Below are 13,186 nucleotides of genomic sequence, written 5' to 3'. Positions count from 1 at the left end.
TGGTTCCCTTCACCTCTTTTTAGGCTGCCCTCTATCATTAAATCCTATGGAAACCAGATAAAAAATGCAGCCACTGTCTTTAGATTGAGAGTGTATGAGATCCTCACAATGCTTCAACCTAAAACATATGAAGGTAAGCAAGTTGATTGGACTAGATCATGTGCTAATGATTTATTTGTTTTAATAAAAAAGGTTATCATTATCCCTTACTTATTGACTGGTCATGACCATGGTATTCAAGTGAAATGTACTAAAAAACAGTAAATGCAGTAAAGTAACTTTTATCATGCTTCGAAATTTAAGAGAGCTGTTTAGGAAACTTATTTTCATATCCCATAATAACATATGGAAATTGGAATGTTTGCTTGCCCAAATATGTGTTTATTGTTGTTTGGCTGTGTTTGCTCAGAGAGCTTTGGCACAGTGTTGAAGCAGCTGTTGAACGATCTGACTGGGCCAGAAATCACAGTATGTGCTGAGCTAAACCTGCTGCCCTCCCTGTGCTACAGCCAAGACCTGGCACTGCTGGGCCCTGGACTGCAGGATGTGGATCAGCACTACATAGAGGAACAGGTCAGATCACAGTCTACTTATCAAGGAAATAGCCTTGTTAATGTGCAGTCAGTGCCACTGATTGATTCCCTAGTTACTGCGCATTTCATATTTAACCTCATTGTGTTTTCTGTCTGTTTAAAGCTCCGTGGTGGTGGTTCAGGAGGTGGGACGTTAGAATATGACCCGTTTACCATCTTTGAGAAAGCCCAGGAAGTTCCTACCCCCCTTCCTCCAGCCTCTGCTTTAACGGCAGCAGCTGTCCAGCTGTTTGGAGTGGTTTTTCCCCACCTGGGCGTTCAGCAGAAGTATGTCCACTGTGACTGCAGAGACTCCCTCCAGAGGGCTGTTTTTGTATACTGTTGCTGTCTGGTTGGAGTACTTTTAATTCAGTTCATTTAAAAGGATCTGGATGTCACCAAACACTTCAGGTCATTCAGTTTCTTTATATAGGACCTTTATGCAAGCAATACCCTTCATAATGCTTCAAATTAATAGCTAATGCTGATGAATAGTTAAACAGAAAATTCTCAGTTTAAGTTGGCTATGTACTAGATTGCTTCCCTCAACTCTATAGTGCCTTTCATTTTCATAATGACTCATCCCACTTTGTAAATTATTTATATTGTTTGTTTGTTTGTTTTATGCTACATCCACTAAAATGTGGATGTACTAATGTTAATCAACATTACATTTAAAGTTATTCAGATTGTTAGGAGGAACTGATACTGTTACTGAATGCTTGTGGGAACTGGCCTTAATGAGATCCAGAGGCTTTTTGAAGCACCGTCTTATGCAGCATAGCCAAATTTACATCCCGACATCAGCATGCATTTGCATAATTGGGGGCTGTTCTGGCCATGTCCCATGCATTATTAAACATAGCAGTGGAGAGAAAATGATACTGATCATACTGGGCCATCGGTCCTCCTGCAGTGCATATTTCATCCTGATAGAAGCTTGTCTAGATTCTTTTTTAATGTTTGTTTGTTTTTTTGTTTGGGGTTTTTAATTTTTTTATCATTTATTTATTTTTTACAGTTTTAAAGATTTTTATTAAACAACAGTCTTTGGTTACTATCTCTCTGCATTTAGACTGTGAAATCACAAACTCAATTAATATGTTGAAATATAATGGATAGATGAATGACTGAAATATGTCACATTATGCTTTTATCATGCTAACATTTTATCATGGGATTTTCAGTGGAAAATCTTTTTATATTTTATAATATTTTATAAACACTGTGGCAATTTTCAGATAATTAAGTGAATTGAATACAATGAAACCAAAACATGCCAAAACAAAAAAGCGATGACATGGTCTTGAAATATGAACCAGTTTTTATTTTCACTTGATTATTTTCTTTGTGGATGATTATGAATAATAATTAATATGCCTCACACCAGTGCAAAACATTTACCATGGAAAGCCAAAAATCTGTAAATTTAAGTCAATTTAGGGATCAGTTCATTATAATGTACAGTGTGGATATTTATTTTAAGATGATTTATTAGTGTTATTAAATTATTAGTGTTTTTAGAGTTTAATTCGACATTTGGCATCATCTAATGCTCACTTAATCTATATCTAGTAATTGTGGAAATGAGCATTAACAATTCAGTATTCAGTTTGACCGATATGAATCCAAGATCAACAGAAAGTTTGTAATATCGGTTTATAATCTTGTACATGCATATTATGCATGCCTAAAGAAAATAAGATTTTACAGTAGCTGAACAGTACATTTGTTGTATTTCCTGTCTCAGGGCTCAGGTTCTAGAGCAGTTCTGTGACTTTGTGCGTCAGCTTAAAGGAGCCCGGCACCAGACTGTTCAAATCCATGTAGCCGCTGCTTTCTGCTGCACTTTGAAGGTAAGAAAACATTTAAAAAATAACAATTGAAAACCTTTGCATTCAAACCATATAATGCCCCCCCCCCCGTCCTGTTTTGCTTTGTAGTGTTTGGCATCAAGTCGGAGGGAATTGGGGTCAGAGGAGGTTCAGAGACCAGCACTGTCTCTCCTATTGGGGGCGCTAGAGGGCTCAAACCCTCTCTTGCGCTGCATGGCTGCGGAGGGTTTAGCCAGGCTTGTGCAAGTTCTTAATGACCCCAATTTCACCATTTCCATCACTCTCATGAGCTTTGACAAGTGAGTGTATGCCAAGTGCGGTGTAAAGAAAGAATGTCCTTGAAATTAAATGATCTGAAATGAATGTACATGTGTTTCAGACTGAAGACGGCGAGAGATGCCATCACACGTACAGGTCATGGTTTGGCACTCAGCGCTGTCTACCGTTACCTGAGTGGGATTAGCTCCCCTCAGTACCTTAGTGCCTGTGTTGGAGTCCTCTTCACCCTGTCCCAGGACAGCACCTCACCTGAAGTACAGGTACACAGACCACATGACTGTTTTATATCAATCAGGATACCATTTGTGTGCTTTTCTATATAGAGTGTTGTCAGGAAGTCCATGCACAAATTTTTCAGTGAACCATATGCATGTATTCAGATGTGGGCTCTCCATGCTCTGTCCATGGTTGTGGATCTAGCAGGCCCTCTGTATCACAGTCATCTGGAGGCTAGTTTCACTCTGGTGCTACGTTTGCTCCTCTCGACGCCACACACACACGTGGAGGTGCAGCAAAGCCTGGGACGCTGCCTTAATGCCCTTATCACTTCCATGGGGCCGGATCTGCAAGGTGCACACCCTTATTTACCCATAAACACATTGTCATCATGCAGGTGAGACCTTTACACACTCTCTTCTCTCTGGTTGTTTAATGTAAACTGTCTCCAGGTGAGGGTGCAGGTGTGTGTGCGGTGAGGACCTCATGTTTGGTGGGCTGTGCTGTGATGCAGGACTGTCAGGACTGTCTGGTCCAGGCCCAGGCGATCTCCTGCCTCCAGCAGCTGCACATGTTTGCGCCACGCTTTGTCAATCTGGCCAGCCTGGTGCCCAGCCTCTGTGTACGTCATCAATGCACTTAACACTCAAAATCATACTGAACAACAGACATTCAACTGCATTCACAACACATTTAACTGAACAGATTTCTGATAAATTATATACAGTGAATAAAATGTTTGATTGACCAGAAATTTTAGGCTGTTATATTATTGGTTAATATAGTAGTAGGTTCTGAAGTGGATAAATAGAAATTTATGAAAAAAAAGTTACGAAAGATTTTTTCATTTTGAGACTATGAGTGAATTATGAAATATACTTATATTTTTAATCTTTGTTTTCCATGTTGTCTTTAATTGTTACAGTGTTTATCTAGAGTTAATGTACAAGGAGAATTTCAGTTTGGTTGAGAAGATATTTTCAGTAAAGGAATAGTAGATATTAATATCCTGGCAGATATTTACAAAGTAGTAATTATTTAAATTTTATGGCAGATAACCAATAATGAAATATATATTGTTGAAATTTATAACCAATAATTAAAAAAATGAAAACTCAAAAATCCAATGTCAGCCAATACCCGTTGTTGATATCAAGCAATATGGGTACCAACTGGTGTGTGTGTGTGTGTGTGTGTGCGTGTGCGCGCGCACGTGTGTGTGTGTGTGTGTGTGTGTGTGTGTGTGTGTGTATGTATATCAGTGGCTGACATGCTCCAAAAAAGTCACTGTAGCAGTTTTCTTTCTTCACATTTATTTATTTGTATTATATTGAAGAAAAATGAATGTCATTCAAAGAGGCGAGAGTTCACGGGCCTGGCTTTGCCCTCATTAGTAATGACAGTGCTGTTTTCTCCTTTCTCGTACAGGAAATCTTATTGGATTATTCTGTGTTGGTAGGTTTTGTCTGCCTCTTTGCTGTCAGGTCACTTTATTCCCTTTCCTTTGTTTGCACTTCATATTTCCTTCTTTTTTCTTGCGTCTCTCTCTGTAATTACGCTCTGTTGTCCTCCTCTCATTTTTCCCAGTGTGAAACTAACTCAAGAAGGATCTGGTTTTGAGCATGAGCAGACAGTGTCACTGCCTCTAACGGCAGGGTTAATGCCAAGGATTAGGTTTGCTTGGCTTGTTCTTTTTTGTGAAGGCTTCTAACACTGACCACCAATATAGTGCACATGACATTCACATCCACAGCTGTGGCCTCATGCCAATTCAAGCTATTAGCTTTATTACTGTGAGAGCTTCAGTCCATTGCTCTCTCTCTCTCTTCCTCACACAACCGCACACACATTTAGACGTTATTAGACAGTAATTGAGAAAAACATGCTTTGTTCTACATGCTCTATTTTTAGATGGTTTGATTTATGGTCCTATTCTTTGCAAACAGCTTGCTTGTCACATCATTTAAAGCTCAAAACAAGCCTTGACAGTAGCCCTGCTGTCCCTTTCTCCTCTTCCTCTGTCCTTCTCTACACTGAAAGAACGTTTGTGTGGGATCATTTTGACATAACAGGACTAACTCTGTTGTTACCGCAGCTGTCTGCTGAAGTGTTTGTTGCACTGTTGTCTGGATTATGTTGTGCAAAATGTGAGGAAGTGATTTCTGAATTCACCTACTTGCTCTCAGTCTGAACTGTTATGTTTTATATTTTATATCAGGAGTGTGCTATATGATCAGATTATTTAAACCATTACAAGGATTTTATTTTATCACCCAGCTCTAATCTTCTGTTTCACTAAACTTCACTTGATTCACTACTCCTCATTCGTTTTTACCATAATAAGTTCTTATGTTACATTTAATATCATGTATAACATTTATGCATGTACAGATAAACCTGTGCAGCTCATACCTGTCTCTGAGGCGAGCAGTTGTGGCCTGCTTGAGACAACTGGCTCAGAGAGAAGCAGTGGAGGTATCAGAGCATGCAGTCGCTTTGGTTAAAGAGCTACCACGCAGAGACAACACACAATTGGGTAAGTCAGCATTGCACAACATAGTATCATCTCGGCACATCTCTGCTGTTTATTTTACTGTACTCTGCATTTTGAGATGAGTTTGACTGCAGTGAGCCATAGAGTAGTTTGGGGCCTGGAATTTTGTCTTGAACCAAATCAGCATATGAGAATGATTTTTGAAGGATCATGTGACACTAATGACTGGAATAATGGCTGCTGAAAAGTCAGGTTTTTCATCACTGGATAACATTTAATTTTTAAATCTATTCAAATAGAGAACAGTTATTTAAAATTATAGTAATATTTCACAGTATAATTATGTTTACCTTTTGATCAAATAAATGCAGCTTTGGTGAGGCGACTTTTAAAAATCATAAAAAATCTTGTCAAACTATATACACAGACACACATAATATCTGTGGCATTTGTTTTAAAAGACAGCGCACGCACACGTCTCAAGCAAAACATAATTTGTTATAATATATATCACAATGTGGGCTGTATGTTAAATGGTTGTTGTCTATCCTGCAGATGTCACTATTAAGGAGGTGGGATTGGAGGGAGCTTTGTTCAGTCTGCTGGACAGGGAGTCTGACCTGCGCCTGTGCCAAGACATTCAGGAGACGCTTGTCCACATGATGAGCTCGGCTGCTGAGAGTAACCTGGCACACTGGCTCAAACTCTGCAAAGACGTGCTCTCTGCCTCTGCAGGTGGGCTTCAGTCTCAGCTCCCTGAGCAAAATATGATGAGAATAAAATAATTTAATTTTTCATCTCCCGCAAAATGTGCTCACCATTTTACTTTTTTTTTTTTTTTTGACTTGTAAAGAGTTACGTTAGTTTTTCATGTTCTTTTTATTTAGACTCAGCTGCAGCTGCTGCTGTAGAAACGCAGCAGGAGGAGGATGGAGATCGATATGATGACTCCTCTGTATTCCACGCAAAGTCTGAATCCAACGGCCCCTTCAATAACCTGCGCTGGTCTACTCGTGTGTTTTCCATGGAGTGTGTGTGTCGTATAATAGCACAGTGTGAGAACGGAGACCCGGCTCACTTCAACATGGCACTCGCTCAAGAACAACGTTTACATGAATCTGCAGGTTAGACTTCATTTCTGTTGTGTTAGAATTTTTGTTTCTTTTTATTTTCATTCTTCTCCAAATTGCTTTAGTGTATTCTCTGTAACTCGTATACTGTGATGTCTTTCTTGATGTGTTCATTAAATCACTGGATCTTAGCGCCACCTTCTGGGGTGATGTTATATACTTTTGTTAACACTGTTAATAAAGGCACCCCTTCTATCTTTCAGATTTCCTGATTCTCCACTTGGCGGACCTCATCCGCATGGCTTTCATGGCAGCCACAGACCATAGCGATCAGCTCCGACTGGCTGGTTTACAAACACTGCTGGTCATTATTCGTAAATTCTCCAATGTGCCAGAGCCCGAGTTCCCTGGACATGTGATTCTGGAACAGTATCAAGCCAATGTGAGCACTAACTTCTTAGTCTATCAGCACTAACAGCCTCAGTCTTAAAATCAACTTTGCACACTTTCATATGCCCAGAAAAGTGCTGAAAGAAAAATTGCTCATCTAGAACAAACATGAACATTGATTGGCAGCTTCATTAAATAGGATATTTCCTAAATGCCTTTGAGTAAATGACCCTTATCGCAAATGTAGTAAGTGTGGAAGTATGGAACCCTTTTTGAATTTTTATTTATTTATTTATTTATTGTGCTGAAATTTCCATAAAATGTCATTTCTAGTTTTCAACTGGAGGAGAAAATCGATGAAAAATATTTAATAACAGAAACCCCAACTTCAGCACATCTTATAACAGAAAATATGACCGAGAAAAGCATTGTGCTGGTCTATGAGCTGTCGTTTTATTCAAATTATTTTAAAAAAATTATATATATATATATATACACACTCACCTAAAGGATTATTAGGAACACCTGTTCAATTTCTCATTAATGCAATTATCTAATCAACCAATCACATGGCAGTTGCTTCAATGCATTTAGGGGTGTGGTCCTGGTCAAGACAATCTCCTGAACTCCAAACTGAATGTCAGAATGGGAAAGAAAGGTGATTTAAGCAATTTTGAGCATGGTATGGTTGTTGGTGCCAGACGGGCCGGTCTGAGTATTTCACAATCTGCTCAGTTACTGGGATTTTCACGCACAACCATTTCTAGGGTTTACAAAGAATGGTGTGAAAAGGGAAAAACATCCCGTATGCGGCAGTCCTGTGGGCGAAAATGCCTTGTTGATGCTAGAGGTCAGAGGAGAATGGGCCGACTGATTCAAGCTGATAGAAGAGCAACTTTGACTGAAATAACCACTCGTTACAACCGAGGTATGCAGCAAAGCATTTGTGAAGCCACAACACATACAACCTTGAGGCGGATGGGCTACAACAGCAGAAGACCCCACCGGGTACCACTCATCTCCACTACAAATAGGAAAAAGAGGCTACAATTTGCACAAGCTCACCAAAATTGGACGGTTGAAGACTGGAAAAATGTTACCTGGTCTGATGAGTCTCGATTTCTGTTGAGACATTCAGATGGTAGAGTCAGAATTTGGCGTAAACAGAATGAGAACATGGATCCATTATGCCTTGTTACCACTGTGCAGGCTGGTGGTGGTGGTGTAATGGTGTGGGGGGTGTTTTCTTGGCACACTTTAGGCCCCTTAGTGCCAATTGGGCATCGTTTAAATGCCACGGCCTACCTGAGCATTGTTTCTGACCATGTCCATCCCTTTATGACCACCATGTACCCATCCTCTGATGGCTACTTCCAGCAGGATAATGCACCATGTCACAAAGCTCGAATCATTTCAAATTGGTTTCTTGAACATGACAATGAGTTCACTGTACTAAAATGGCCCCCACAGTCACCAGATCTCAACCCAATAGAGCATCTTTGGGATGTGGTGGAACGGGAGCTTCGTGCCCTGGATGTGCATCCCACAAATCTCCATTAACTGCAAGATGCTATCCTATCAATATGGGCCAACATTTCTAAAGAATGCTTTCAGCACCTTGTTGAATCAATGCCACGTAGAATTAAGGCAGTTCTGAAAGCGAAAGGGGGTCAAACACAGTATTAGTATGGTGTTCCTAATAATCCTTTAGGTGAGTGTATATAAAAAGATTATAAATATTATTTAAACCATATGCTATTTTAAAATTATATGTAACGTCATATATTTTTTTAGAGTCACACCAATTAAGGAAGTTAATTTAATTGTATAATTGTTCTCAATTTAAATGTAATTTAAGATGAACATTTAATTGAAATATAATTATTATAAAATTAAATAATTATGAATTATTATAATTATTATTCATTATAGGCACAAATGTAGGGTTTCAGTTTTGCGGACTAACGTCATGAGAACTTTAGGTTTATTTTGTTGCATCACTTGTTGTTAAAAACTTTTAGCATGTAAAAACTTTTTTTTGTTGCTTGGATGCTTGGATATTTGAACTGCATGTTCAGAGCTGTACAGCTGTTATTCTTAGAACCCCTGCAGTAGTACCTGAGCTTGTTCATTAGTATCTTGTTACTAAGTGTGTGTGCACGCATGTGAGAGCCTGTATCACTTACACTAAATTAGGTTATCTGTGGGCTTAGCGGGGGGCCCTCTTTTCAAATAGTGACTGAATCTGAATAGATACTGAATCTTCAGTATCATGTCCTAAATGTTGTTTGATGTTGTAGGTTGGAGCTGCGCTCAGACCTGCCTTCCATGTGGATGCCCCTCCAAATGTGACTGCCAAAGCCTGCCAGGTGTGCTGTTTAAAGAACTTAATCCTCATTATCTATAATGATGCACTTTTTCGTTTTTTTTGCATGTACCAGCAATCACCATGTAACCCAACACGTTGTTTCAACTCACGTATTTTGTCACTGTCAGATTGGGCATCCAAAATATGTTTATTTTGTAGCATTAGTTCTCAAATATAACCTGTTTTTAACCTCTTGAACCCGTTTCATGCTTGTTTTCAAATACCTCAAGTTCACGTGGGTTCACTTGACCTAGTTTCTTCCCAGAGTCTAGTGGTTCACTTGTACTGCTGAAAGCTGCTCCACTAGTGTTGAGTTCTGACATGAACCTTTGTTTTGGCCTTCAGGTATGCAGTGCATGGATCGCCAGTGGGGTCATCAGTGACCTGCGTGACCTGAGAAGGGTGCATCAGCTTCTGGCTTCCTCTCTCGCCAAAGTACAGGTGGGGAGAGATGTCACCAGTCAGCTCTATAATGAAAGCACCTTCACCATGGAGACGCTGGCTGTGCTCAAAGCCTGGGCGGAGGTACAGAACACCATCACGCAATTATTAAATCAGCTGCACCATTGCGTCTAGCCGTTATATAACTCTAGGGATGGGCAGTGTGACGGTATATAAAGTATGATGGCCATACTTTTTATACCATGGAATATCTGTGGGTATTCAAAGCAAACTTTGATCTAACCTGTGTCTGAGTAAATCTATGTGACTCTACAGGTGTATATCACAGCGGTACAAGGCTCCAGGCAGAGGGAGAGTCCAGGCAGCCATCTCCAGCAGCAGAGTGATGAGGCTGGGACTGCAGGTCCAGCAGGGGCTGGTTTGCTCAAACTGGTTCAGACTGATCTTGTTACCCTGAGCCGCCTGTGGCTGGCCGCCCTTCAGGACCATGCCCTGCTCACCCTGCCCTCGCAATACTCCAGTCAGCTCCCCTCCACAGGTTACTACTCATGCTCGGTTTCTGTTTCTCAGATATACTTCTTTACTTCCAGATTTGATATCAGGGTTATGAAAAATAACTGTGTCTAATTTATGTGCCTCTAGTTCAACCAAATAAATTTATTAAAAAATGACTATTTGCAAACAGGTTTTCCAAACACTCATTCTGTCTGCCATGACTCAGCCAAGCAGATAGTCCTGTCCCAAACTCATACCATTGTTCCTATGTCAGACTCAGTGTTCTTATTTTTGAGGAAATCAGGTGAAATATGGTTTGCTTATAATTGCAGAAATGGATAGATAAAGTTGTTTTCGCCTTTTTTTCTGTCACAATTACTTGTTTGCGCCATTTTTACAGTACGTACACTACTGTTCAAAAGTCTGGGATTGGTGAGATTTTTAAATGTTTTTGAAAGTAGTCTCTTATGCTCACCAAGGCTATATTTATTTGATCAAAAATTGTAGTATTGTGGAATATTATTAGAATTATAAAGAATTGTTTTCAGTTTAATGTTTTTAAAATATAATTTAGTCCTGTAATAGCAAAGGAAAAGCAGCCATTACTCCAGTTTTCAGTGTCACATGACCCTTAAAATCATTCTAATATGCTGAGTTTATGCTTAAGAATCTTAAATTCAGGATTATTTGATGAATAGAACATTCAAATGAACAACATTCATTTGAAATATAATTATTTTGTAATATTACAAATGTCACTTTGAATTAATTTAATGCATCCTTACTGAGTAAATATATTAAATATATATTACTAAGCCCAAACTTTTGAACAGTGGTTACATTTTTCAATTGATAATTCAGTGTATACAAAATAATATGCAGAATATTTTACTAACATTTAAACAATTGTAATAGTGAAGTAAGACCCTAATGTTATGTGTCTTGTTTAGAGCTACTGTATGTTCTAACATGCACCTTTATTTGTCAGGTGGCTCGTTTTACACTGCAGAGACGGTGGAACAGGCCCGTCAACATTATTACAGTGCCTGGGCTACCATTCTCCACGCTACTGCTCTCTGGCTCCACAGCACCGGATTCATCATGGTGGACGAGGGACCTGCCAACCTCTCCAGACCGGTCACACCCACCTCCATGGGCCAGTCCACCTCACTGAGCAGTGTCAAATCCCCAGAGGATGTCAACACCGACCGCCTCCACCTGATTCTGGGTACAGAGCTCAGTTCATTAAGTGGATGTAGTTCAAGGTTTATAGGGTGTCCATTGCTAGATTGCAGTCCTTCAGAGAACTGAATTTTGCTCTAGTCATTTTACATGGGCTGATTATGAGGATCATACAGTAAATACTTGAGATATTTTAGGATTTTACTTAGAAATGGGATTAACATGTATAAAATATATTTTTAGTCTTGTTCAATTCACTCAAATTTTCCCTTTAGGAATCAGTGTGGAGTTTTTGTGCTCTCCTCACTCTGGAGACCAAATGGAAAACATCAATTCTTGTCTTCAGGCTCTGCAGGCCTTATTGGAGGTGCCTTGGCCCCGTTCGAAAGTGGGCAACGATCAGGTATTCTACCATTAAAACAGATCAGAAGTGACAGTAAACACATTTACAATGTTAAAAAAGACTTCTGTTTCAAATACATGCTGTTCTTTTGAACTTAACCGATTGTTCAGGTGACTAAATGTTTTTTCCAAAATAAAAAAAAATCAGTAGGTTTGAAAGTTATTATGTGATCTAGGAGCATTATGTGGTGCGTGCCATTTTACTTGAAGTGTGTTCCTCACAGCCTCGTTTTCATCCTCACTAAATTCAATATGTTGTCTAACTTGACTATTAAGGTCTATTATGATGTTGTAACTCGGTCTATTATGTAGTTCATGTCTACTATGTGTTTGTCTTTCTTGTTAGTCACTCTGTGTTCTGGGGAAGTTGTGGCCTAATGGTTAGAGAGTCGGACTTGTAATCCGAAGGTTGCGGGTTCGAGTCTCCGGCCGGCAGGGATTGTAGGTGGGGGGAGTGAATGTCCAGCACTCTCTCCACCCTCAATACCACGACTGAGGTGCCCTTGAGCAAGGCACCGAACCCCCAACTGCTCCCCGGGCGCTGCAGCATAAAATGGCTGCCCACTGCTCCGGGTGTGTGTTCACGGTGTGTGTGTGTTCACTGCTGTGTGTGTGCACTTTGGATGGGTTAAATGCAGAGCACGAATTCCGAGTATGGGTCACCATACTTGGCTGAATGTCACTTCACTTCACTTCTTGACAAGTGTATGGTGTTCTCTCTGTAGGCTTTGAGTGTAGAGGTGCTCAGCGTTCTACACAGGCTCATAGTCACTCGGGAATCTCCCAGCATTCAACTGGCTGTGCTGGAACTGGTGCGCCAGATTGTTTGTGCTGCTCAGGAGCATGTCAAAGAGAAACGCCACAGTGCAGAGGGTAAGTCTCAAAAACTACTTTTGCTTACATAGTGTAAAGCTTTAATAATCCTCTGAATTCATCTATCTTTGTTGTATTTGGTCAGTCGATGATGGTGCAGCAGAGAAGGAAACTGTTCCAGAGTTTGGTGAGGGACGGGACACTGGTGGCCTGGTGCCGGGGAAGTCTCTAGTTTTTGGAGCGCTGGAGCTGTGTCTCTGCACTCTTGTGAGAAAGCTTCCGCAGCTCAGCCCCAAACTGGCTGGCAGCCCCATGGGGTGGGGAAGACAGACCTGCTTCCTCAGCAACACTGACTGTAGACTCGTCACATCTGCTCTGGCTATCCTCTCAGAACTACCCTCCATCTGTTCACCAGAGGGTAAGCGATCCAGAGAATTACTGCGGCAATAAGAGCTTTCAGATTATGAGAAAAATATCCTCCTGCCCACTTTATTTTAGTCCACTTTTCATTTTGTTTATTGAATTTAGGATTTTTTTTTCTTTCTCCATTACAAGGTCACATATAATGTAGATTTTTTTTTGCCCTTTATTGAACATTTTGTAATACTTTAATATGAAATATCTTTTTTTCTGTTCCACAGAAATTAGATTTAATCCATAAATGATCA

The 13,186-nt window shown here is 40.0% G+C and overlaps 1 protein-coding gene across 3 annotated transcripts in view; it reads left to right on the top strand.

Moving 5' to 3' along the window:
* Window positions 1–13,186, top strand: part of heatr5a (HEAT repeat containing 5a) — a 29,365-nt gene that overhangs the window by 12,970 nt on the left and 3,209 nt on the right. For all 3 annotated transcript variants that reach the window (XR_013782441.1, XM_079386725.1, XM_079386726.1), the window contains 20 exons: window positions 24–133; window positions 410–573; window positions 697–860; window positions 2,323–2,428; window positions 2,516–2,706; window positions 2,787–2,946; window positions 3,067–3,256; window positions 3,355–3,524; window positions 4,331–4,357; window positions 5,294–5,438; window positions 5,952–6,131; window positions 6,284–6,520; window positions 6,730–6,908; window positions 9,157–9,225; window positions 9,570–9,749; window positions 9,942–10,164; window positions 11,110–11,349; window positions 11,579–11,706; window positions 12,431–12,578; window positions 12,664–12,936. Coding sequence is in view for 2 of the 3 variants with exons in the window: in XM_079386725.1 (XP_079242851.1) it covers window positions 24–133; window positions 410–573; window positions 697–860; window positions 2,323–2,428; window positions 2,516–2,706; window positions 2,787–2,946; window positions 3,067–3,256; window positions 3,355–3,524; window positions 4,331–4,357; window positions 5,294–5,438; window positions 5,952–6,131; window positions 6,284–6,520; window positions 6,730–6,908; window positions 9,157–9,225; window positions 9,570–9,749; window positions 9,942–10,164; window positions 11,110–11,349; window positions 11,579–11,706; window positions 12,431–12,578; window positions 12,664–12,936 (3,284 nt within the window). In the remaining variant the exon portion in view is untranslated. The remainder of the gene's footprint in view (window positions 1–23; window positions 134–409; window positions 574–696; window positions 861–2,322; window positions 2,429–2,515; window positions 2,707–2,786; window positions 2,947–3,066; window positions 3,257–3,354; window positions 3,525–4,330; window positions 4,358–5,293; window positions 5,439–5,951; window positions 6,132–6,283; window positions 6,521–6,729; window positions 6,909–9,156; window positions 9,226–9,569; window positions 9,750–9,941; window positions 10,165–11,109; window positions 11,350–11,578; window positions 11,707–12,430; window positions 12,579–12,663; window positions 12,937–13,186) is intronic.

Source organism: Barbus barbus (assembly GCF_936440315.1).
Source record: "Barbus barbus genome assembly, chromosome: 30".
Taxonomy (NCBI): Eukaryota; Metazoa; Chordata; class Actinopteri; order Cypriniformes; family Cyprinidae; genus Barbus; species Barbus barbus.
This window is presented reverse-complemented; position numbering and strand designations above follow the sequence as displayed.